The following is a 25,323-nucleotide window of genomic DNA, read 5'->3' as shown; positions in this document are numbered from 1 at the left end:
GCCGGAGCAGGGCTGCGTCCGTTGGAGCTCAGACACCCTTGCTGCAGGTGGGTTGGCGCCGAGATGAACCATGACCTGGGTTCCTGGCACTTTCCACCAGACTGCAAGCACCCTGAATCATCTGCGGGTCCCCCGACCCTGAGTGGGGTCTGCTACAGTCCATTCCTGATAATTGTCCGCTCAATTGAATGCACGTAGAACTGGAAAAAGCAGCCAGAAAACCAAAAACAAAACCAAAGAAACCAGCGATCTTCTCTGTGGCCAAGGTTTGCCTTTATTTCCGACAGAGGAGAGGAGTGTTCCTGGCACTGAGTTTTCCCGTGATGGGACCAGGTGCACGGTGTGGTCGGAAGTGCTTCAAGGCGCCAGGGCCTCGGCTGTGCTGGGGGGGGGCCTCTCGGTGGGGAGTGGAGTCTCCCACCTCCAACTGCTGCTGGGTGCAGACCCTGTGACACCCCAATGAGGCTCTTCTGAGTTATAAAATGGTATCGTTGGAGGTGTATTAAAAATGCACAGGGTTCTGAATACCCTTTGGCCTTTGCTGTCATAGGACTGACCAAAGCCAGCCCACAGACACGTACGCAGACCGTGGTGTGCACAGTAAAGGGCCACGGCCACGGCGAATCCTGCCCAGGCCTGTGTTCCAGGACAGGAAGCGTGGATGATGCTTCGAGAAGAGGCCACACGTGTTTTACAGGATGAGATTTTATGTTAACGTTGTGGCGATGCTCTAGGTTTTCCTGCAAACCCATGAAGACTAAAGGACTAACACCTGTGTTGTACTGGGCGGCTCTTCTCTCAGAAATACCTTCAATGGCACAGTGATGCTTTTGACGATCAAAGCAAAGATAGAAGGGGGGGTGGCGGTCCCAGGTCTTGAGAGGACGGCCGTCTCAGGAAGGAAGGAGGAGCAGGCCCCATGTCCTCCGAGCTGGGGGGTCCACAGGTGCTGGAGGGGATGCGTGCAGTGGGGGCTGTGGCAGGGGGTGCTGTGGCCTCTGCCCTCTTGGCCAATGAGCCCAAGGAGAGGGAGTGTGGGTGCTTAATTTAACATCAGCAGCTCGCCATTTGGGAAGAGAGGGGCTGCAAGCACCACGTGGAGAGAGGCAGGGCAGAGCCAGAGATGGGAGCCTACCTGCACCAGGGCGTCGGCCAGAGGCGGGGGGCAGGGAGGCCCCTCAAGAGCCACCAGACAGACAGGCTCTGGACGCGGGCTGCGTGGCAGGCACCTGGGCCACTGAACCCGCCAGAGACCCCGCATGGCCGTGCACCTGGGCATCTTCCTGGGCCAGGTACACGGCTCTCCTGGCTCTCCAGACAGAGTGACAATTATGGGCTCCAGCTCGTGAGTGCTCAGGAGACAGGGTTAATTTTAACCCTAACTACGGGAGAGAGTAGGGAGAACCCCTTGAGCCCAGAGTCAAACCACAGAACTGCTCAGCCGTCACCGCGGACACGTGCTGTTCACGCCGGCATCCAAGAGCCGCGTTCCCACAGCCTGGGGATTTGGAACATGAATTCATGCCACGTAAAGTTTATGTTTAAGTGACTGCTCCTTTATGAGCCGTTAGCATTATTAGTTTTTACCGTAAAGTGAATTTGATAATAAAAGAGACTTGTGTTTCGTGTTAAGAAAGGACAGGCCCTGCGTTCCAGAGGTGGGAGGGCCTCGGCCAGCCCCCTGCCCCCGCAGCTCTTCTCGCCGACAGCTGCGTGGCCAGACGTTTGCTGGGTGTGGGCTCAGGGCCGGGGGCCCTCGACTGCCTGCCCCACCTCCTGTCTGCTGTGCGTGGACGTCATGGGAACTTCAAGAAGGTCCGTTCCTGCAGGTTTGTCCTTTTTCTCCCGCATGGCCCTCGACGCCGGCCTGGCCAGACCCAGCTCTGCTGAGAGCCCCGGCTTCCTGACAGCACTGCAGGGCCGGCACCACGCCTACTCCTCCTGGACGGCCGTCGGCCTCCGGTCCTTCTCTCCCTGCAACACCGGAGCTCACTGGAGTCCGCGAGGCCGTCGTCTGCCGTCTCTGGACGCTGCCCCCCTGTCCACTGCTCACAAGGCTCTAGTGACTGCAACGTCAAGCACGTTCTCGACAGCTGCTCCGCCAGCTCGGACAAACCTAAGCCCATCTTGTCCGAGGACATCGGCAAGCACCCCTCAGATCCTTCACGTTCCGCCTGCCTACCCACCCAGCTGTCCCAGCAAGCGGGGAGGACGTCTGCTCCCGTCCGCCATTTCTTCCTCGCTGGCTCCCTGGAAACCCTGACTGGGAGCAGCCCCCTGAGCGGCGGCCCCAGGGCTGTGGGGTCATCAGCTCATCCCGGACACCGCTGTCCGAGGAAGCTGTTTCCTGCTGTGTCTGTTTGCGCCACGCCCTGCGTGAAAGCACGACCACGGCCATGCCCACGCTGGAGCCGAGACTTACTGTAATCCAGGCTGAAGAAGGCAAACCCGCTGCCGGGGTAGAAGGACCCCTTCTCCGTCACAGAGAAGCACTGCATCTTGGGGTTTGCTTTCACCGTCTCCTGGATGGTGGTGTCTTCACCGTTCAGCCAGTTCCAGCTCCTCATACAGCCGTCCAGACGGGGGTTTATCTGGAAGGACAGGAAATCCCAGTGGCTTCCTGGGACCACAAAGCCACGTAAAGGGCTCCCAGACACCATGATGGGAGGCCACGTGGCTGTTGCCACCCCCGTCAGAGGGACAGGATGCATGGCTCAGGCATGTGGCAATCTGCAAAATACACGAGTTCTACTGTGGAGACGAGCTCCTCGCTGGACAGAACGAGTCCTTGCGGGATACCCAGCACTCACGTGGATCCTCGTCCCGAGCAAGGTAGGGATGTTGTGCAGCCTGTATGGACACCCCCCTTTTCTGACTGCATTGGGTTTGCCCACTCAGAGCAGAGTGCTGACCGTCCACTGTGGCTGTGGACGAGGGTGTGGACGAGGGTGCACGGTGGTGCCCGGTATGTCCAGAAACGTGAGTCTGGGGGCTGGGCAGCTTAATTCCAGCACGCCATGCCCTTGCTACGTGGTTTGGAGCAAACCGGATCCCCCCTGCCTGGATCTGTAAAACGAGGAGGTGTAAACAGCAGCCACGGGGCCCCCGCAATGGGGTCTGACACCCCAGGTCATGTGCAAGACGTCCTCCTCCACCCCTGCAGGGAGCACTGGGCCCACACCTCCCACCAGAGGACCCTCAACGTGCCCATGGCCCGTTTCTCCCATTTGTGTGGGAATCACCCTCACAGGGTGGAGGAGTCTGGCCCCCGCCACCCACATGCTGGGTGACAGGGATCCGGGGGTGGTGGGGCCGAGGCCAGGCAGGGCTGCGAGGGACCACTAGTACTGACCTCCCCGTCAGGCTTTCTCCCTGTGGAAATCCCGGCAGGGTTACCCACCCAAGTGATCTAGGGAATGTCCAAAAAAGTTCACTGTTCCTTTTGTTAAAGAATAACTTCGTTGTGCTTTACTCCACTGCAAAATAGGCATTTTTACTATCGCTTCAGAGGAAAACGCAAGCGAGTCTCACAGGGAGCCGTGGTGCGTCTGGGGAGCCGCTGCCTAAGCACGGCGAGCGCTAAACGTGGCATCTCGAGGCCACGCCTATCCTCCGCGGGAGCCTGGGCTCCGAGGCCGCGGCTAGCGACGGTACTCACGGGCTGGACCAGGTCTTTCTCCTTGAAGGGAATGCCTCCCACGGTAAGGTTCAGATGGTACAGCCCTCTGTCCAGCTGAAACAGATCCCCGGCCACCGCGATCTTCATAACGGCGTCCTTGTTCACCTTGATGACCAGATTCCGGTCCAGCTCCTCCACAGAGATCTGGAGAAGACCAGTGCTGTGAGGGGAGTGGCCTTCCAGAAGGAAGGCTCAGGGACCAACGTTCATCACCTGCACACCTCGCTCTCCCCTCAGCTAGCGCACCCCCTCCAGGCCCTGATGGGCCCCCAGCACTGGCTTCTCCTTCACCCCTCCTCCTCCAAGTGAAGCCCTGTGGGGCCACTTCTCTGGCCCCGTCCTGGGGCTTCTCTAAGCCCCGCCGGGAGCTGCTTCCACCTGACGTCACTGCCTCCCGCTTTCGTGCTCCGCTTCCCCTACGCGCTGGGGTGCCCCGCTGAAGGCAGGAGGAGGGCACGTTTCTGAACCCAGCAGGTAATTTGGTGCCTGGCACAGACCGGATGCTGCGTGGGCCTGTGGATTCACTCTAGAAGTTTGCACTTTTTCCTCCTTTCCGTGCAGGAGAATTAAAAAACCCATGTCTCCACGCTGTGTGTGTGTCCTCTCAACCCTCCAGAAGTCTATGACTTTCCTCTTTGGTTAACGTGGGGAACGTGGAGGTGCTCGGGTCAAAGTGTGGTCAAGAGGACACGGTGTCTGTGTTGGGGCCGTAGGAGAAGGAGGGGGTGGGGAGAGGGAGGATGGAGGGCTGCCTCTGAGCTGACCTCGCCCTGGGCGGCCGGTTCATGCCTCGGGTGGGCATCTGTGCCGACCGCAGGTCATGTGTCCCCAGCTTTCTCACCTGGGCACTGCCTCCAGCACCACCCGGGGCCCCTCCTGCTGCCCATGCAGAGCGCCTGCCCCTGACCCCGAGGGAGGCCGCGTCCCTCCGGCTCTACTGTGTTATCTGAGCTTTGCTGCTGGTGTCCCTCCCGCTGGTCTGGAAATACTTGTGTTTCAGGAGCCCAGGAAAGAAGGCAGTGGGCCTGACTCACAGGAGGGAAATTAGCAAACGTCCACATTATTCAGAATTTCCCATTTTATCTGAACGTCCAAAGAGAAAAAGAATGCTCTTCTCTCTCAAGTGCTTACTTCTAAAAGCCCATTTCCAACCAGGGGCCTCTGAACTTCTGGAAGGTTCCTGTGTGTCACAAGCTGCTGTGTTCTGGGCATTGGAGTGCAGGGCAGGGCAGGGGTCTCAGCAAGACCTACAGGTCAGGCTCTGGGTGGGCAGGGCGTTCTCCAGAAGGAGGCGCCTGCATGTGAGCATGCCTGGGTTTCTACAGGAAGGGCCCAGGCCCCAGGAGCTGGGTCCTGGGATGGCGCGGACGCACGGAGACAGGCGCCATGCCCAGACCTCAGCCCAGGGGCCCCAGCCTCAGCGCCATGGACATTCTGAACTGGACAGTTTTCTGCGGTGGGGCATCCTGTGTGCTCCAGGGTGACCAGCAGCCCCCACAGCTCTTGGCAGCTGTGACCAACAGAAATGTTTTGGGACACAGCCCCGTGTCACTGGGGGAGTGGCCCTGCTGAGACCGCAGCTCTTGCCCCATCAGTCGCGAACTTCCCGGGAGCAGGGGCCTGAGCGGGGTCCACTAACTGCGTGCAAACACACAAGCAAATGCCGGGCCCTTCTCCAGGAGCCCCCGACACCGGTCCACCTGGGGGGCAGTGGTGGCCACACTCACTGTCTGCCACATGCCGTGGTTGATGACGGGCCCGCTGCTGGTGACGCGGCCAACGCCGAGGTAGCGGAGCTGCAGTTCCAGCCGGCCAGCCCGCAGGCCCAGCACGATCCAGGCGCTGTCTTGATGGCCTCCAGCAAAGAAGAGGACACCTTCGGGGTCAAAGGTCCTGAAGTCGAATTCCGCGACCAGCCTGAGTGCCAACACGAGAAACAAACAGGTGAGACACCGGCTGGCAGCTCGCGGACTCCTGCCCCAGGAGACCCAGACCAGCAGGGGCAGAGAAACAGGTACGCGGGAAGCCCGGGACTCTTTCCTGGAAGCCAGAAGCAGCACCCCGCAGTGGCGGGCACCCCACGCGGGCACCCATGCTGAGCCGGAGGTCCAGAGCTGGAGCTGTGCTGCCGTTGCTGGGCAGGGACTGGTCCGACTGCCAGGACCGCTGGGGCGCTACCCGGGGCATGGCCGGGGGGTCTGCGGTCCCAGGGAGCATCAGGCCAGCGTCCGTCCGGCTCCCGTCTGCTCTGCTCTGCTCTGCTCTGCGTAAGCCGCCTCTCACCTGGTGGGCTGCAGCCTCTTGAAGCGCAGTCTGATCACCGGCGTCCCGCTGAACATGCGGCCCAGGTACAAGGACTTCATGCTTTTGGCCATGTTGAAAGGCACGCAGGGCAGGATATCCTGTGGAACGGGAGTGAGGGGTGTCAGGTGGGGTGTACCCGGGCTCAGCCCCTCCTAGTCCCACAGGGTCTACGTGGACGCAGTTGAGCCCTCCCTCCGCCGCTGTGCTGGCCAGGCTCTGACCACAACCCAGAGAGTCTGTTACAGCCCGGAGACCCGCAGGTGCGAGCCGAGCGCTGGTCGGCCGGCCGGAGTCAGGAGGCTCTGTGCACGTGTCCTGGAGCCTGATCACGAGGACAGGGAGGGCAACGTGGGCTCTGGGCTCAGGCCACCTGGTCGGCTGTGGGTAGGGAGCCGCCCTCAAGATTTCATGCGTGGGACAGGCACGCCTCCCGTCCCGTCACCGGCCCCACAGACACCAGGCCTTCTCGCGGCACCGTCTTCCTGAGAGGGTGGCTGCCCTGAGGACATTACCTCGCAGGTGTTCATGTCCGGGGAAAGCTTGAGGCCTCCACGTCCGTCACAGTGGCAAGTGTAGCCCCCCGGGGAGTTGACGCAAGTCTGCTCACAGCGCCCCTCCACACACTCGTCCACGTCTGCCACCACAAGGGAGACGGGCAAACTTCACCACGTGCAGCGCCCACACCATCTCTCCGATCACGCTCGTGGCAAGCTCGCCGTGAAACTGAGCTCCAGAGCATGTGACTCAGGAGGCACCCACCCCAGGGCCCACCCTGCACTCCCCCAGCTCTGCGGCCACATGCAGGGCTGCTCGGCGGTCTCCTCCTCTGCTTCTGGTTGGGTTGGAGGAACAAGCTCCCAAGTCAGTGCACAAACCATGTCTACGCGGTGCTTGGCTTGAGGGTCTGAAGGGTCTAGTGCTGTTGGCAGGTGTCCCTGGGGCTGCTTCAGGGGCCCAGGGACACCCTGCAGGGAGATGGAGGAGGGTGTGGAGTGTGTGGAGGCTGCGGCCACCCCACCTCCCTCTTGGAAGGGAAGGGCAGGAAGACTGGTAAGAGAACATGCCCTCTTGGTGCCCCCCGGACACGGGGTGCTCGTCAGCTGTCTCCAAACACAGCAGGTTGACCTGAGGGTTGGCGGGAGGTCCATCTGCCACAGCGGCACAGGGGCCCCTTCTCTTCAAATCTTTACTGTGTCCGCAGCAGTTTGGAGAAGGTGCCTCATCGCATGAAGAGGCACCTGGGGATGCATGTGTGTACGGTATGCACACATGGGTGATGTGTGTGCACATGCGTGGGCATGCACATACATGTACATGAGCTCATGTGTGTCCACAGGTGTGTGCACGTGCATGTGTGTGCTACCCGCGCACGTGACGTGTGCATGGATGCGTGCACGTGCACACACGTGTTCGCAAGTGCGAGTGTGCACGCGCATGTGTTACCACGTGTGTGACATGTACATGTGGTGTGTGCACATGGATGTGTACACGAGCACACATGTGTTCACAGGTGTGAGTGTGCACGTGCATGTGTTACCCACGTGTGTAACATGTACATGGATGTGTGCACAAGCACACATGTTCGCAGCTGTGCGCACGTGTGTGTTATCCACGTGTGTGACATGAGCATGTGCTGTGTGTGCATGGGTGCGTACACGAGCACACGCATGTCCACAGGTGTGAGTGCGGCATATGGTGTGCGTGCGCGTGCCGGTGCCCGTGGGCAGCAGTGCAGGGGTACCTTGGCAGGTCTTCTCCTGGGAGCTGAACGCATAACCCTCGTCACAGAGGCAGGAATAGGAGCCTGGCAGGTTCCTGCAGCGTGCCTCCCCGCAGGCATCTCCATTTGCACACTCGTCCACATCTGCAAGAGAAAGCAGAGCCCTTGACCAGGGCTGTCTCCCCAGTCGCCACGGTCACAGAGGTGCTGCAGTGTGAGCCCCTGACTTGGGCAGCGCTTAGCGCAGCTCCTGGGCTGACTAGGGCCTCCTCCGCTCCTTCCGTCCTCTGCTCTGCAGCCCCAGGCTCAGGCTTGGGGGGTGTGAGGGGCATTTCTGACCGGGGTCCCAGGTGACAAGGTTGATCTCAGACCACTGGACAGGGCCGTGCTTGTCCAGGGCTGAGCACTGGAGCACAGGAAGGTGAAGGAGGAACCCCCGGGGGCCTTCCAAATGGAGGTGCCCCCTGTGTCCCTGGAGCCCCATGCGATCGCTCTCTGGGCTCCACCTCCACTGCACCCCCACACCCGGTCTCTCCGATGGGGATCAAACGCCACAGTAGCGGTCAATCACCGAGGCTCTTCTGAGGCTCCAACCACAAGCCCCAAACCTCTGCAGTTAAAGACCCATTTCCTCCAGGGACAGGAGTATTTATAAAATGCAATTATTACTTCAAAAAACATGGATTCTTCAGACGGCGACCCAACACCTGCTCACGGAGCCTCACAACTAACCCTAACTCGTTACAAGGGCATCTTACCAGCACACACGGACTTTCACACGTGAAAACCATAAAATGTTACTGCCTGGCCATAGGAAAAAGCCAGGGCAACAACCCGTGTCCCCCCAGAGGCAGTGTGCAACGCCACTGGGTTCACTTATCCGTCCGCCCCGTGTGAACACCGCTGACCCTGTACCTCAGCCCCAGAGCCAGGCTGAGCCAGCCCCACGTCCAGGAGCTCGGGAACCTCGCTCCCGTCAGCAGGTGGGGCGCGGGGTCCAGACCGGCACTGGCCACACCAGGGGGGACACCGTCCTTCTGGGCAGGCACCGCGCTCACACTTGGGCTGCAGGACATGAGCCGCCCCGCACAAAGGATGCCTCGTGAGCGTCAAGCTCTCTGATCACAGCCCGCGAGGCGCTACGGCGGCAGCAGGGACACCCTCGGCCTCCGCCAGCCTCTGCGGCTCCGCAGCTCACCAAAGCCCCTGCAGCGCTTGTGATGGCGGAGAGGCTGTGGCGGGAGGGCCCGAGAGCCCGCGCTTCCCCAATCCCCGGGCGCGGCAGGATGGCCTGCGTCAGCACCAGGGAGGCCTCCCGTCCTTGCCTTGTTCCACCAAGGCCGCCCCCTCCCCACAGGAAACAGCACACAAAGCTCTGGACCCCCCTTGCTCACGTAGCCCCATGCCACCCTGTCTCCCACACCGGCCATCAGCCGCGGCCACGGAGCAACCGTCCGAGGGCCTCCATGACCCCAGCCTCTTTGCCCTTCCACCCTGCATCCTGCCAGCACGTCGCCCACTGAAGACGCTGCTGACCGTTCGTCACAGAGCATGGTGACCGGGAGAGCCGATGTGGCAGACAGGGCACTGGCACGGGGCACAGAGAGCCTGGACCCAATCCTACTGTGTGCACTGCGGCCAAGAAGCCCTTGGCCCCCAAACAGGCCCTGTTCCCTGTCTCCCCCCAACCCCGGGCCCTCATCTGCTCTCCTCCGAGAAGAGGGCCCCAGCCGGTCCACCTGCCTGCCATGTGCATGGAGATCCCTCCTCCCAGCCAAGGAGAGATGATGGGGAGGCCCGAGCCCCTAGTCTCAGGATGCTGGGGGGCTGTAGACATGGGGTGCAGTGACCCCACTCCCTCCTTCCCAGCATCTCAGGGTCTGATCGAGGAGGACAAAGTGGGAAGTCCAGGCTCTTCTGCACCACGGTGACAAGGTCCTCATGCCCCACAGCCTCCCTTGGCTGGGTCTGGGGTCCCAAGGTCCCCAAAGAAATAGGTGACGGTCAAGAGAAAGGGTGTGTGTGAGCAGGTATCAGCAGGCAAACCCTGAAAGCTGGCAGCGGAGGTGGGGCACCTGCCATCATGCTCATCGTGAATCAATCACGCTATGGAGAGCACCTCTCGGCCTGCTGGACCGGCAGGTGCAGAACCCCACCCCGTTGTCCTGCACGCAGTGCTGGGGGAAGGGCACCGAGGTGCAGGGGACCCCTCAGGCTGTCTCACACATCACAGATTCGGTGAGCAGGTGGGAAGTAGACTCCTGTCACTCAGGGGCTTCCGAGGAGGCTAGAGCAGGACTTCCCGTGGGCACTTGGCACCACCGGCTGGTGGCCCCAAGAACTCTGCTGGCAGCCACAGGCGCCCCACATGCAAACCATGGGCTGCAGAGAACAGGGAGGGGATCGGATGCCTCTGGGCGCGGTGTTCAGTACATGCACCCAATATGGGGTGCCCTCGGCGGCTCTCAAAGATGCCCCTTCCTCCGGCCATGGCCGCACAGGCTCTGGCCTCGGTGACGGCCGGCAGCTCTGGGAAAGGGGCTCCTCGTCCTGTCCAACTCAGAGCTTCACCCGTGGTCCCAGCCACTGCACGACCCTTGCTCCCTCAGCACCTCTGTCCTACCCCCAGGTGGCGGGTAGCCCTGAAGAAAGGTCCCAGATTCTCAGGGACACACCAGTGGTGCATGTCAGCAGGTCTGTGTCGGAGGGCGGGGAGGGAGGCAGAGAGCCCCCGGTAAAGTGGGCTGCCCCTCTGTTGCCTCCCGGCCGGCCATAGCTTAAAGACGTTCTGGGGTGGTCAGGGCATGGGGCCTCGGGGGTCCCCAGACGGAAGAAGGGGTGTGGGGCCTTCTGCCTAGTTCAGTGGCCATCTGCCAGAGGGAAGCGGGCGGCGGGGCCCTGGGGAAGCAAGTTGGGTGAGTGTGGACAGGCGCCCAGGCAGCCACCGCTGGGTCAGAGGAAGCCCCTGCACTGCCGCCTCAGCCCCACGGTGCGGGGCTCCGTCCGAGGCTCCGTCCTGGGCGCGGGTCACACAGACGTGTGCAGCGGCCTCCCCTTCCTGGGGGACGGGGGAGGTCTCGTCAGCTGGGCTGACCGGTCCACAGATCCAGTGAATCATCCTGTGTCGAGCGCTGGGGCAGCTCCCGGGGCTGCTGACATGCCCGGACATGTGCTCTGCAGGGCGCCCCTCCACCCTCTTCCCGCCCCTCCAGCGCCCGCGGCCTCTCGCAGAGGCATGGATGTGACTGCCAAATTCAGCAATCTGGCCATCGGGCTGACTCTGGCAATTTGGCAACTGCACAAACAAAACGGGGGCAGAGTGGGGGGGGGGGGCAGGGAGGCAAGGGAGAGGCTCGCGGCCGGGCGTTACCTTGGCAGGTTCTGCCGTCGGGGGAGAGCGCGTAGCCGCTGTGGCAGGCACAGTGAAAGCTGCCAGGCTTGTTGGAGCATATGTGGTTGCAGCCCCCGTTCTGCTGGCCACACTCGTTGACATCTGGGCACAGGACACGGAGAGACTGGGGAGTGCCCACAGGGCGCGCGCCGTGGGCCCAAGGGCAGAGGGAGACACCGCTACGCTGTGGGCGGTGACGGTCCATGGTGCCCGCTCCGCGGCGGCCAGTGCGCACGGGAGGAGAGCGAGTGCTGACGGACGACGGATCTGGCCGGACTCGGCTTGGCCAAGCCCCACACACGGGGCCCCCCCCGCCCCGAGGCGGCCGGCACCACAGTGAACCAGGTCCTGGGGCATTTTTCCTGATCCCCACCCCCCCACTGCAGACAGGGAGGCTGGCTGTGAAACTCATCCCCACAGGCTGAGCCCCCGGGGGGGCCCTATGGCGGCTCCTACGTTCCAGTTCTGCCTGAGCCAGGCCGCCTCCAGCACCCGACGCGTCTCCAGCTGGACAGCACCCAGTGCTTGGAGGCGGAAGCAGCGCCTTCCCACACTAAGTAATCCTGCTCTCGGGGACTGGAGGGGCCGGGGGTGTGCCTCCCCCTCCTGTCCCTCTGCCCCTGAGCCACCAGCCTGGACAGCCCGGGGTTCCTGCCTCAGCTGGAACAGGGCCCCTGTGTCCCCGGGGGTGTGGATGGCTGGCAACAGAGGGATGGGCCACAGCCACTCCCCCAGGACCCCCCCCTCCTGCTCCCACAGCTGCTGGGCCCCCTCACCTCTGTCACAGAGCCGTCCGCCCCAGCCGGCCCTGCACTGGCAGTAGAAGTTGCCCATGAGATCTTGGCAGACGTGGGTCCCCACCTTGTCGCAGGGGTTCGGGGAACACTGGTCAGGCAGGTCTGCATCAAAAGAAGGGAGCAAACAGTCGGCTGGGAGGGAGCAGCTCAGGGGCGAGCACAATGAGGCGGCCCAGGCTGCCTCCTCCGGGCAGGAGGGCGGTCGTGGAACAGGCTGGCCAGACCCTCGCCCAGTTCCAGGAAATCCAAGTCAGCTCGGAGAGAGTGGTCACCTGCCCATCGGGCCAGGCGCAGCGGAGGAGAGGACTGGGCCTGCCCAGGCCCCACACGCTCTGACCTCCCAGGGAGCAGACCCACAGACCCCCCGCTAACCCGAGGGGTCGCATGAGGAACACGCCCCCACCTTCCCAGGCCAGGCGCCCTGTCCACTCAAACCCTACCATTGACCTCCGCCAACACCCACCCCGGCCAGGGCTTGGCCGCTGCAGGAGCACCCCCACCCCTGTCACTGGATGGGGGGCTGCCCTGGCCCTTCCAGAGAGGGGCGCCAGCTGGCTTGCTCTGACCCGCTTGCTCGGGGTCGGTGTACCCGGCCCAGAGGGTCAATCACTGAACAACTTCCACCTGCTTCAGGGACTATGGATGAGACTGTCACGTGGAGCGCCTGCCGGGGCTTGGTGTGTGAAGAGCTTCTCACGGGCCGCCGAGGCTCCAGCTCCCAGGGACCATCGCTGACCACAGAGGCTGAGGCCGAGCCCCACCCACGGGCAGCGGCACGCTCCAGGGTGCTGGCGGAGGGCAGCAGGGCTCCGAGAATCCTCTGCCGGGCTAGGGCCGCGCCCGGTGGGCCTGGCAGGGAGGGACGCCTCTGTCCCAGGGCCGCTCAGCCGGAAGCCACAGGGGCAGAGAACCCCAGGCCGGCCGGGCGGAGGAGCGACAGGTCACAGGGAGAGGGCCAGCCCTGAGGCTCCGCAGCTCACCCCCCCCCCCCCCCGCCCAACCCCAGGTCTCCAGGGAACCTCAACAAGGAAGCTGATGCCCTTGGGCGCAGACCGGCCTCCACCACGCCCACCGCGCCGTTCACACGGCAGGCCCACGAGATTTCCGGCTCCTTGTCCCTCCCAGCCCCGTGCGGGTCTGCTCGTGCCTTCGTTGCTTGACAAGCCGTGCCCGGCCTTCCTGTCACGCCCGTGTGGACAGTAAACAGCTCCCAGCGGCTCTGCGGGTTCCCGTTTCTGTCCTGTCCTTCAGCATGGACACGTGCCTCGTCCAGCCCCCGGACAGCACAGGGCCCGTGGCTGAGGTCCAAACCGAGGGCCAGCGCAAAGGGGAAGGCGACACGCCGAGCGCCCTCGGCCACCGCAATCCTGAGGCAGGCACCCTTCAGCTGCAGGGACAATCGTGGCAAATTCCGCTACTCTGGGTTGTTGTCAGAGCAGGGCAACTAGGTCACTTCCCCAGCAGCCCTGTGGACCGTGGCTTCCCAGGCCAACTGGCTGACACACATCCCCAGGCACGGATGGGGGCCGGCCAGGCCGTGGAGGGCAGGCGACGCCCGGCGCGCCACCCGGGACTGGCTCAGACCAGCTGCAGGACATTCTCACCTCGCGTCCCCCTCTCCAGGGCCGCAAGTCCTACAGGACGCTCGTCGGGTACAATCACTTCCGTTATATTTACGAAGTGACTGGCCCATGGCAAACCGTGCAGTGGGTGGGCGCCCCGGTGACTGGGATGGGACGGTGCTCCAGCTTTTCTCTCTGCCCGAACCAACAGGGCCACTGAGAGCTGAGCTCGGGCCTGTGTCTGTCCTGCGGGGAGGCTGGCTAGGTGGGCACTCCGCTGATTTATCTCTTCTTTCTTAAAATGACTGACATCTCCAGCCTAACGCCAGGTTTCGGCTCCGCGCTTCTGCCACAGGGCTCCCTCCCTCCCGGTCCACGGCAGCCGATTCCCAGCAGAGCCACGTCCTGGCCTCACCGGCCCTGCAATCCCAGCCCCCCGGGTCTCCTGTCTGCCTTTGTCGGCGTGACACAACGCTCCGCCGTGCTGTGTCCCCTCGTCCCACACAGGTCTGCGGGCCTGTCACGAGGGCCCCACGTCTCGGGGACTCTGTGCAATGGCGTGCGTCCAAACAACTGGGACCGCGTCCGTCAACTGGCTCCTTCTGTGGCAAGTGCTGACCAAACACAGTGTCCCTGAGGGCTTTGTGACACTTGCACAGCTGTTTTTGGCAGAGCGAGGGAAATGCCTTCTACCCGTCAGCAAGTAGGAATTGGGTGCAGGAATGAGGAAACGGGGTCTGGGAACAGAGTGTCCCACAGCGGCCAGGAGCCGGCAGGTCAGCCCTGCGGTCCCCAGGCCGCCGACTGGCTGCACCGCAGGTGACGCTCTTTAGCGAGGAAGGGCCGGGGAGGGTGAGGTCAAGCCCAGCGCCAGCACCAGAGATGAAGGACTGTCAGGGCAGGAGGGGTCATGTGCCGGGGCCTGGCCAGCTTGCTCACAGTATCAGCCTAGAGAGGCCCCCGAGGGGGGAGGGCAGGGGATGGTGTGTGTCCCCACTTGACATATTTGGTTGAAGAGTTATTTCAGAAGTGCATAATCGTGCATTTGCGTGAGGCCTGGTTAACTTTGGAATCTGCCTACAATGCCTACCTTCCTTTCATAAAACCTCGGGGTCCCTGCATTCAGGGACAGCACTGCTGTGAGGTTCCCGCGCGACACCCACCCCTAGAAGAACTGCACCGGGGCGCGTACTTGTGGGGTGTTTCCCTGCAGGACCGAAGGAGGGAGGAAGGGCCGCATCCGAGTGTCCGACACTCGGCAGTGCCCGGCACACTCCTGCAGCCTGAGTCGACACACTGGGGAGGCGCAGGTGAGGACAAACCACGCGCTTCCCCGCCCGGCCGGGCCTCCGGACACAGGGTTCATCTCAGCCTGAGGCGGCTGTGCTGCTCAGAGCGGGCACGGGACTGCCCCCGACAGGACGCCGCTCTCAGCTGCTGTTGCTCCCCACCCTCGAAGTTCAAGGGTAACGGCCGGTTCTAACCTGGACAACAGGCTCCGGTACAGGGCCCGTGGCACCAAAGGGAAGGGGCCGGGCCATGAGGTTTACCAGCAGAAGGTGGGGACGGCGGCGGGAAGGAAGCCCCAGCCCTGGAGCCCATCGGGCTGAGCACTGAGAGGTGGGCTCTTTGAGGCTGTCGTGTCGACTTTAACTATATCGGACAGTCGGGCCTCAGCGACGCCATGCTGCCTCATGGCCACTGAACTGGACGGTTTTCAGGAGGGAACCAATGAAAACAGCGTGAAGTTGCCAGCACTGTCCCGAGGCCTGGGGGTCTGGCTCCGGGGGCGGGGGGAAGGGCAGGGTCTGCGTCCTTCCTGAGTGGCAGGCCTCGGGGCTTGTCCCCAGTAAGGATGGCGCTGTATTTGTGGGGTGCCTCAGGCTTTGGAGAATTGACAGGCACAGACAGCACGTGGTCACACACCCGTGGAGGACGACGCACCTGACCCAGGGGGCAGGACGGAGAGGCCGAGCATGGGAGACAGCATCCCAATCAGCCGGGAACTCACGTAGCGTGGCAATGGCACGAGATCTGTCCTCTAACGCCAGCTCAGGAACTCCCCTTCCGCACCCCTGGCCGCCCGCCACCGGAGCAGAGAGCTCAAGCCCATTCAGAGCCAATCTTTGCTGTTCAGATTCGAGTCCCTCTCATGCCACGAGATGTCTCACGTGGGCATGACGTGGCCCAGGATTGCTGCAGCCTCCCTTTGAGCAAGACCTCGATGATTTTACATAAGTGCTGATGGAACAAGGAGCTGCTGTCTGGAAGACAACGGTCCTCATGCTGTCAGGAGGCGTGAAGCACTAGGTAACTTCATAATCTCTGGAAAAGCACAGTCTAAAACCCAGGAACTAAAACAATCTAATCAACTTGGATACATAATTTAAAGGAAGAAATTGGTTTAGCAAATTGACAACAATAAAAAAATTTCTAAAAACAAACCCGAAATGACACAAAGCTAAAACTGTTATGACCCCACTCCCTAATGTCTGCCCAAGTCCCCAGTGAGGTCTCTTCAGCCCTTGGAGAGGCCGAGGTCACAGGTTGACCCCAGGGAGGCTGAGGTCACGGGTTAACCCTGCGGAGGCCGAGGTCACAGGTTGACCCCAGGGAGGCCCAGGTCACAGGTTGACCCCAGGGAGGCCGAGGTCATGGGTTGACCCCATGGAGGCTGAGGTCACAAGTTGACCCCACAGAGGTTGAGGTCACAGGTTGACCCCACCGAGACTGAGGTCACGGGTTGACCCCAGGGAGTCCGAGGTCACAAGCTGACCCCATGGAGGCCGAGGTCACAGGTTGATCCCAGGGAGGCTGAGGGAGGGGGCTTACTCTGGCTGCCCATGATGCATTGGCATGGGTTCTGGCCACCCTGAGTTAACAGGCACTGCTACCCAAAATCACAGAGGCCAGTCTGCTCTGCACCTGCTACGGGGTCAGAGGGGAGCAGGGGGCCGCACGGCAGCGCCACCTTCCCCTGCCCTTCCTGAGGTAAATCAATCATCTCCTCTGCTCGTCTGGGCCGGGGCCTGGGCCTGTGACTGAGACGAGTCAGACGCGGCCTGTGGCCAGCACCGGACGGGTGGTGTCCAGACACAGCAGCATCACCCAGCCAGGCCATCCAGGCCCTGTGAGCAGCTCTGGGTCCTCCCCTGCCTTCTGGGCTACCCGGAGGGGGCAGGCCCCACGTGGAACGCAGAAGAGCCCTGCTTCTGCAGCAGGGGCTGTGCGCTCAGAGCCCGGCCGCCCCACCCACGCGGTGCGCATACTGACCCTGGGCTTGGGGCCCACCCGGCAGCTCGCCCTGCGAGGCGCTCAGACCCGAGCCAGGCCCAGAGTCCGTCCAGCTCAGTGGCTACGGCGGTCCAACATGGCTTAAATGCGACAGGACAACAGGCAAAAAGTCCGTTTTACTGTATGATCGTTTAAAATAACATTACTACTGAAAAAAAAGATGCAAGATGAGCTGAGGAAAACTGTGCTACTTTTAGGACAAACGGCAAATCAAGGGCTCCTACAAATTGAGAAAAACAGGCAAAGAATATGAACAAATCACTTGCAGGAAAAGAACACGAGGTTCTCTGAACCACGTAAAGCTCAGCTTCACTCATTAGCGAGAAAAACATAAACAGAAAGACCAGCCATCACCCTTCACTGTTGATATTGAAAGAGACCAAAAAGCAAAACCACACGGCAGCCTGGCAAAGACCTGGGGACGGGGCCGATCATCCCGCTGGATCCGCACTGAAGTGAATGCTGCCGGCAGGCTGGGGGCCGCAGTCCCACTGCTGGGAACCTGCCCGCAGACACACTTGGACGTGTGTGAGATCGGTTTGCAATAATAAAAAACTGGAAGTAGCCTGGAAGTCCCCCAATGCACCTTGGTTACCCAGGGCAGAGCGCCACGGACGTGCGCACTCTAGGCACTGAGCTGGTAGACACCCCGCACGCGGCAGAGTGAGCTGGGAGCACAGCTATCGTAAGCTAGTGTTTGTGCAAAACCAGGAGATTGTGCGTGTGAGTCGACAGGTCTAAGGACATTCTGGGAGCCTAACCGGTTGTCTAGGAAGCACAGCCAGAGACGTGCTCGGGCTTCACACCTGTGAAAGGGTTAGATGTCATACTGCACGTGCTTCTTGCTATTTAAAAAACCAAACCTCACTTGCTTAAGAGAGAAAGTTCAGTGGAAAAGGAGCAGAGCTCAGGCCGGTGCTACAACTCCTTGGGATGATGGAAATATTCAAGACCCCTGAAAACCACAGGAAAGCCTGAAGTTACCCAAACCCACAGGACTTTGAGAAAAACAGGAAGGAGACAAACTTACTTTGAACGCATGAAACAAAATCTGGGCTCTTCGTGTAGGGAGATCCATATTTATTAATGCAGTCTGCAAGAGAGAGACAGAAAGCACGTCCTTCTTGTCACAGGAGACAGGACAGAGCCTAGAGCTAGTACTCGTCTCTGAGACACGTTTGGAAAAGATTATTCACGTTTACTGGGCGCTGAAGCAGGACCACGGTTCAGCTTTAGTTATTACACCATCTTAACACTGGCGAGCAAGCAAATGCCTTCACCGGAAAGGCAGAACTCTGCCCAAAGGTCCGTCCGCCGCCTCTCCAGTGGGCCCTTCCGCTACAGCACCGAAGGTTCACTGATAACACTTGGAGTTTTCTGACCACGACCAGAGAGTTAAACTTCAACTTCAAGTGGACCCCCATTTGGAAACACTGCCCATAATCTGAACTTCATTCTGCTTTGGGGACGTTCCGCACCCACCCCATCCGAGGAGCAGGTGTGCACACGGGAGCGGGGGATGGGCCCGGAAACTTGAAATAGCACGCAACAGTGTTGGGCCATGTCTCGTCCTTCAGTAAGGGTCCCCGGTACTACATCGTGCCCAGGAGGAGGAGGGGCCGGGCAACCGGGAGGGGTCCCCTTTGCTTCTGGAAGCAAACCCCCAGTACCCAGGAGCCAGGCCTGTGCAGGCCAACAGGGAGCCTGGACGTGGGCAGGTTCCTGGCTTTTCAGGGTCAATTATGGGTCCACTTTGCTTGTTGCCAGATATAGACCCAGAAAAGGAACCTCTAAGAGGATATAAAGCCAGCGGAAAATTTACCAAAATGCACTTTACAAAATTAAAAATGAAGACCCTGGAGTAGATTTATCTTGTTATAAGTGATATGCATCCAAACATTTCTTAAAATGGTATTAATTAAAGGAGCAGTTCTCAGGGAAATCAGGGTCTCTTTCTGATGGTCCAGGTTAGACTGGGCTATCATTTTTGCTTTTACTTTCTCTCCCAAGTGCACAGGGGAGCTGTCCAGAGGCCACCTGCACGGTGACATCCCTGCTCGGTGGCCAGGGGTATCTGCTCATACATTCCTCTTGTTCAAATTAGACAAAAACGTTTTTTACTGTTCTCAGTTCTGATTAATAATACGGCAAATATCAACATATGTAGCCCACATGAACAAAAGTTCCTTGGGGTCTTCAGTAAGTTTGGAAGTGCAGAGACCCTGAGACCAAAATGTCTGAGACCCACTAAGTCAATCACATTCCCAACAGTAAATTAAGCCTGGAGTCAGAGCAGAGGAGCCGTTTGCAAGCAATGGCACTGGATCGTATGGTGTGAAAGACACAAACAGGTGTTGTGACCAGCATGCCCCAGGCAGTCCCAAACTCACTGCGTGATCAAACAGCCTCCCCTCCAGGAGCAGCGGTACTGAGCCGGCCCAGCTGTCTCTGACACGCCACACACACCCCCTCTAGTCTTTTATGATAACTACGAAGCAGGGATGCGAACTTACCTAAGTATCTTGGATAAAAATAGTCCTGTGGAAAAAGAAGAAAAAGGGGCAACAGTTTACTGGCAGGGCACGAGGCTCCCCAAACAGCCCCCGGCCCAGCTGGGCAGTGGGACCTCACCTTCTTCCCCAGAGGGCGGAACCAGACGCCCAGAGAGGCAGGTGTCTGAGGAAGGCGGGGAATTCTCCACAGCTGGCCCAGTAACAGTGGGAGAGAACCACCCAGAAAGCCACTTTCTGCCACAAAGACCATGGCATGAGGAGAGGAAGTGGGAGGGCAGAGCCCAGGCTGCTGACACGGCCTCTTCAGAATCGTGTCTGCAAAACCGCAGATGTGATTAGCCCTTCTGGAAGCAGCGACAGTGACGTCACCTAAGGGACCTAGGTGGTGCCGCGCGAAGGGTCTCCTGGGACGAGGAGCGCCGTGAGTACAATCGTCGAGAGCCTCACTGACACCAGGCTCCTCCCAGGGCTGTGCAGACGTCGGTGGGACCGTCAGCACACGGGCACTGATTTGCATTTACTGGATTTGTAAAAGAAACTGGTGCTGGATGAGGGATGGCGGGTGTCGGCGGGGGTCTCTCTGTCCATGAATGCAAATTAAGAGGTCTGCACTATACAAGCTGGTGTCAAATACTAGGAACACCTGCCCTGTGTCGGCCAGCAGCAGGGAGCAGCTGGGACTGTCGCCGGGGTCCGTGGCCCCAGCCTCAGACGCCAGGCCACGGGCTGGTTGAAGCCGCCCCCACCTGTCCACTGTCGTCTCCCGCTTAGGGTCCATCCTGGAGCAGCTTGGCCCTAGAGGCACCCCTGATGGAACCGAGGGACGCACGAGCGGACCCCACCAGCTGCTGGCTGTCAGCCGCACACGGTGCGAGGCTGCGAGTGTACGTTGCTCCAGCCGACCCACGTCACCACGGCAGGGTCAGTGAAGTGAACCCTGTTATCAGAGATGAGGGGACGGATGTCCACAACATGTTGTGGCCTGTGACCAAGGTCAGGAAGCCAGGACGCGCTCGGGACGGCGCACAGTCCCCCGAAACCACGCCGACGAGAGCTGGTGTTGCATTCGCAGTGACAGGCAGTGGGGATCCCAGGGCTGCCCGCACGCTGGCCGGCCTCGTGCGCTGGTCTGGCACAACCCCCCGTGTCCCCTTCCCTCCCTGGTCACCACAGCCTGGGCAGTGCTGCCGGGGACACTTTGCTAAGACGCCCTCAGATGTGTTTCAGAAAGTAACGTTCTGGTAAAGATGTGGTTTAAAAAGACTCGTAACTCCTTTAAAAGAAAAGTCACGGTCAGACCAAGTCTGTTATTTCAGCTTGTGTGAAGGTTGTGAAGGTCCCGTTCAGGCAGATGTGACAGAGGCCAGGTCTGGCCAGGGCGGGGGCACCCTCCACACCAGCAGTCAGAGGCCCCGACCGCCCGGTCTCGCTTCTTTGTGTTGTTCCAGTCACGGACTGGCAACTCCCCGACAGGAAAGGCAGGAGAGGAGGGGTGCTCCGACCAAGACCCTGGAGCTGAGAGCAAGCAGGCAGTGACATCTTCTGGGTTTGGAGGGACAACAAAGGCCACAGACTTTGTCACAAAGGGAACGGCTCTGGTTCTGAAGGAAAGATTAGGACGGATGCATGATGTGTCCACTCAGAAAACCAAGAATCAGACTGGAAACAACGAGGAACCGTGAGCAGAGCACCCAGCTGTCATAAATGGTGGCATTATCACAGCTTTCCAGAAAGCTCTATTATATTTTTCTAAACCATGACTATTACTAGTCATGTGTCATATGTTTAATAATGAGTTCTATTGCTGTGGAAAAGCATCACTGATAGAAAAACCACGTGCACCTGGGTCCCTTCCGTTAGCCCCACCCACGGGGACGCGGGCTCTGAAACCACGGGGCCATAACCTGGTGACAATTTACCCTAGTTTGTGTGCTTGACTTATCTGGCGTGGGGAGGAGCTAGTGTGGCTGCTAACCTAGGGCAGAGCTGGTTAACCCCGAATAACCCAAAGCTGGGATAGATACACCTGAAACCTCTACGCGCTCTCCCGAGAGAAAGACACATTTCCAATCGTCCTCCAAAGTTCTGACCAGAGAGCAGGACCTATGGAAATCTCCGTGAGTGAAGGGCCCCAAACACAGAACGCAGAGCTGGCCCCACCTGCACCACAAATTTGCCACACGTGGACTGTGGCCTGAGGTTAGGAGCAGGGTTGACTCTCATGAGCATTACCCCACAGCGATCCACGGAGCACAGGCCACAGTTCAGACAGCCAGATTCAAAACCAGGGATCAGTGACCTACAAACTTACCCTCTTTCTTTTTGGCCACATAAGGAGCAAGGCCTGGCATGGGGCTGCATGAGGGCTGGGGCGGGTCAGGAGCAGGGAGTAGCCAGGACCACCGGGGTTGGAAATGGGGCCGTTTGTCACCTGGCAATCATTTTTGTCAGCGTCTTGCTTCTGCTTTACTTAAACAGTTAAACATAGAAGGGAGTGAGCAAAACTGCAGGCCACTGAGCTAGGAGCTGAAGCTCCCCGAGGGGAAGGACAACATCTGTCTGCCCAGTAACTGGCCTGGTGTTGACTGTTCCCCTGAAGGCCCCCAGGACCCATTGCCAAACAGGTGAATGAATGCTAGCTGAATGGAAGAATGAGTGAATGGGTGGATGGACGGGTGGGTGGGTGGATAGATGGAAGAATGGATGGATGGGTGGCTGTATAGGTGACTGGATGGGTGGCTGGATGGGTGGATAGAAGAGTGCGTGGATGGATGGATGGAAGACTGGATGGATGGTTGCTTGGGTGGATGGGGGGATAGAAGACTGTGTGGACGGATGGGTGGATGGATGGAAGACTGGATGGATGGTTGCTTGGGTGGATGGGGGGATAGAAGACTGTGTGGACGGATGGGTGGATGGATGGAAGACTGGATGGATGGTTGCTTGGGTGGATGGGGGGATAGAAGACTGTGTGGACGGATGGGTGGATGGATGGAAGACTGGATGGATGGTTGCTTGGGTGGATGGGGGGATAGAAGACTGTGTGGACGGATGGATGGATGGATGGATGGATGGAAGACTGGATGGATGGTTGCTTGGGTGGATGGGGGGATAGAAGACTGTGTGGACGGATGGATGGATGGATGGATGGAAGACTGGATGGATGGTTGCTTGGGTGGATGGGGGGATAGAAGACTGTGTGGACGGATGGGTGGACGAATGAATGAATAGGAAAACAGAGTCCTACAATTTTCACTGACTTGGACAAGGCACCAGATTCTTAATTTTATTTATAACATAGATAACCACATTGGGAGAAAAATGTAAATCAGTGCTCTTAGCTTGTCTCTTTCAAAACTTGGAAGTATCGGTACTATGGTTCCTTAAGCTTCCAAACTGCCAGTGCATTTTTTAAAACGTAGACCCTTAGATTAACTGCCACTTGCCTAGGTTTCTTTCTGCTATTCATCCCAAGGGCCCTACCCTCCCAGAGGGCGATGAGCCACGGTGCATGTGAGACTCAACGACTGAGTCGTCACCACCACTGGCAAGGACCGCCCGTGAGTGAAGCAGCCCTGTGTGGTGCTCGCTCCCCATCTATGGGAGAGCGCCTGGCTCCAGGAGGTTCAGCACGCTGGTCCTGGCCGAGAGCCCACCTGCGAGAGCTCATCCCCGTGTAAACAGTGGAGCGCTCCAACGAACCCAGCCTTCCCGTCAGACGCCATTCTCCCACGCTCCTGTTCCCTGAGGGTTATAAACACGGGAGCCTGTGCCCAAGGACACGTTCTGTCCACTTTCCTCTAATGTGAGCTGAAACCATAGGACAGTGTTTCCGTGACAGGACCTCCCCCGTCTCTGCTCCTTAATTATGTCGTCACCCGGATCGCCCCTTCACTAAGAAGGGGACCGCAGGAAAGCACAGCAGAGAGGTGGCTGGTGAAATCCTTGAGAATTCCCATTTGTGCACAGAACCTTCCCTCAGCCTCTGCCCTGCATGACCACTGGGACCCCAGTCTGCCTGGCAGGGTCTGCGCCCCCAGAGCCCTCCATGGGGCAAAAGTCAAGCGCAGCAGGGAGCTGCCCACCCTCCCTCCCCCTGGGGCAGTCACCTGTGGGCTGTCGACCTGCCCCCTCCTCCCCTACCTCAGCACAGTCCTTTCTGGAATCCCAGCTCCACAAACACTGTGACCTGCCCAGCCCACAGCTCCGGAATCCCCTCCGAGGGCCATCCTGCGCACTTCTTCCCCGACGCCTTCTCTGAGGCTCGGTGGGGTTCGTGCTGGTCTCTCTACCCAACCCCACACTTGGAGAGCAGAGCTGCCTTCCAAAAATGGTCAAAAACCACACAAGCCTAGTCGGTCAAAATGTACATTATCAAGACAGAAACATTACCTGGGCTCAGAGCGTGGACTGAGCACGGTCACCCTGATGTAGCTTATGAACAGGACCGCGTGCAGCTGGGAAGATTCTAGAAGTTGGCAACTGACAGCTCGTAAATACCTTCATGTCCAAATCTCCTTTAACTCTTTGAGCTCCTCAGAGGCCAGTGAGGTCCTTGCAGGGACGCGGTGAACCAGGGGAACCGAGACAGCTTCTGGCACTGATGCTGCGGGGCGCCCTGCACGCGGCTCCCCCAGATTCCCGCCCTGAGAAGCGTCGGGGACTTAGGGGCCGCTTGCGGCCAGCGCGGCTGAAACACGCCTGCGTCAGCTCAGCGTGACTCTTACTAGGACTTCTATCTGGATTTGCACAACGTAACAGCAGTTACACGTTACAGCATAACAGCGGCCGCTCGTTTTCAGTAAATTAAGAATGTATTACTTCCTTTAATAAATAACGGCCTTTTGCTTCCAAAAATCTTTAAACTACTTAACAAAGCAGGCTGAGACTTGTGTGTCACATTAACTTTGCTTATTTACATGATACAAATATAAGGCGTTTTCCATGAGAAAGGGAGAGAAAAACTGACTAATCCTTTGACCTTAGTGTTGTCTTGCTAGCAAACTTGACTTCTAAGGGAAGAACTTGTCAAAGTCACGACAACTTGAATTGCTCTTACTGAGGCTTTTGCTTTCCGGCTTTTGCCCTTCCTGGAGGAACTCGCAGCCGAGGTCTCGCTGTGTTTGTGACGGCTCTCAGAGAGATTCCTGCTATCAGCGGGCGAGCTCAGGCCCTCAGCCTGCATGACCCCAAAGGGTTCTCAATCCCCTAGGCCAGAACCTCTCAGTCTGTGCATGTTTTTCTAAGCAAAATCCTTCTTTCCTTTCTTCCTCCCAAATTCATCTCCTAAGATTCTCTAAACCGCGTGCCTGCTTAAGCATTCCACAGGACAGAAGGAAACACGGCACCCCTGCCCTTGCTGGGCAGCTCCCCAGCCCCTGTTGAGCCCAGAGCACCTCTGGGCCCGCCCTGCAAGGGGGTAGGCCCCGGAAACACTCCACAAGGCCGTGGTGTTCCTCCTCCCTCCTCAGACGCTAATGTGCATGCTTGTTGTTGGGAATTCCTGTGGGGACAAAATCCTGGGCATTACCACTCAGTTGCAGGGCTGAAAGTTGAGGCCTGCAGCTGCATACGCCCCCACAGCCCCCAGGACCGTCCCCTGGTGCCCAACACACACTGGCACGACAAGGACAGGGGCCTGAGCCAGTGGGGCCCCGGGAGTGGCTACAGCCTGCTAGAAAGCTGGGGTTTGGGGGCCCTTTTCATAATCAGTTCTAGGATGAAATGTAACCACGTGGGAGTCACCGAGTAGCAGGCCGTGCAGACACTTCTCACCTCTGAAGGTCAGCCACTTCAGTGCTAACATGCTGACCTTGGAGCCCAGGGACCTGAGTTTCCATCTGCGTCCTCCCACTGAAGAGCTAACTTGGGTAAGTCCCCACATAAATTCTGGGGCCTCCGTTTCAGGAGCATCTGGGATGAGGGCCCACCACCACGGCCTATGATTCTGTGACAGACGCTACTGCGAAGTTTGTTCCTGGCTTAGGAAAGGGAAGTTTAAGTGCATTTTGGTGCCTGTCTGGATTCACGCGAACTCATGGTGTTTCACTATGCGTCTGGCAC

At 59.5% G+C, this 25,323-nt stretch overlaps 1 protein-coding gene and 1 long non-coding RNA gene across 4 annotated transcripts in view; one reads left to right on the top strand and one right to left on the bottom strand.

Moving 5' to 3' along the window:
* Nucleotides 1–25,323, bottom strand: part of GAS6 (growth arrest specific 6) — a 35,802-nt gene that overhangs the window by 4,642 nt on the left and 5,837 nt on the right. Inside the window, exons 3-12 of one of the 3 annotated variants that reach the window (XM_026488745.4) lie at nucleotides 19,261–19,285; nucleotides 17,778–17,840; nucleotides 11,871–11,993; nucleotides 11,074–11,196; nucleotides 7,725–7,847; nucleotides 6,496–6,617; nucleotides 5,963–6,081; nucleotides 5,407–5,596; nucleotides 3,659–3,823; nucleotides 2,423–2,591 (exon numbers count right to left, since the gene is read on the bottom strand). In XM_026488745.4, the coding sequence (XP_026344530.3) occupies nucleotides 2,423–2,591; nucleotides 3,659–3,823; nucleotides 5,407–5,596; nucleotides 5,963–6,081; nucleotides 6,496–6,617; nucleotides 7,725–7,847; nucleotides 11,074–11,196; nucleotides 11,871–11,993; nucleotides 17,778–17,840; nucleotides 19,261–19,285 (1,222 nt within the window). The remainder of the gene's footprint in view (nucleotides 1–2,422; nucleotides 2,592–3,658; nucleotides 3,824–5,406; nucleotides 5,597–5,962; nucleotides 6,082–6,495; nucleotides 6,618–7,724; nucleotides 7,848–11,073; nucleotides 11,197–11,870; nucleotides 11,994–17,777; nucleotides 17,841–19,260; nucleotides 19,286–25,323) is intronic. The other 2 variants (XM_057306925.1, XM_044380168.3) reach the window with 2 other exon arrangements.
* Nucleotides 887–4,292, top strand: LOC130542695 (uncharacterized). Its single transcript, XR_008957412.1, has 2 exons — nucleotides 887–2,832; nucleotides 3,488–4,292. It is a non-coding gene; the product is annotated as an uncharacterized LOC130542695 (long non-coding RNA).

Source organism: Ursus arctos, unplaced genomic scaffold, assembly GCF_023065955.2.
Source record: "Ursus arctos isolate Adak ecotype North America unplaced genomic scaffold, UrsArc2.0 scaffold_10, whole genome shotgun sequence".
In the NCBI taxonomy this organism is placed as follows: domain Eukaryota; kingdom Metazoa; phylum Chordata; class Mammalia; order Carnivora; family Ursidae; genus Ursus; species Ursus arctos.
This window is presented reverse-complemented; position numbering and strand designations above follow the sequence as displayed.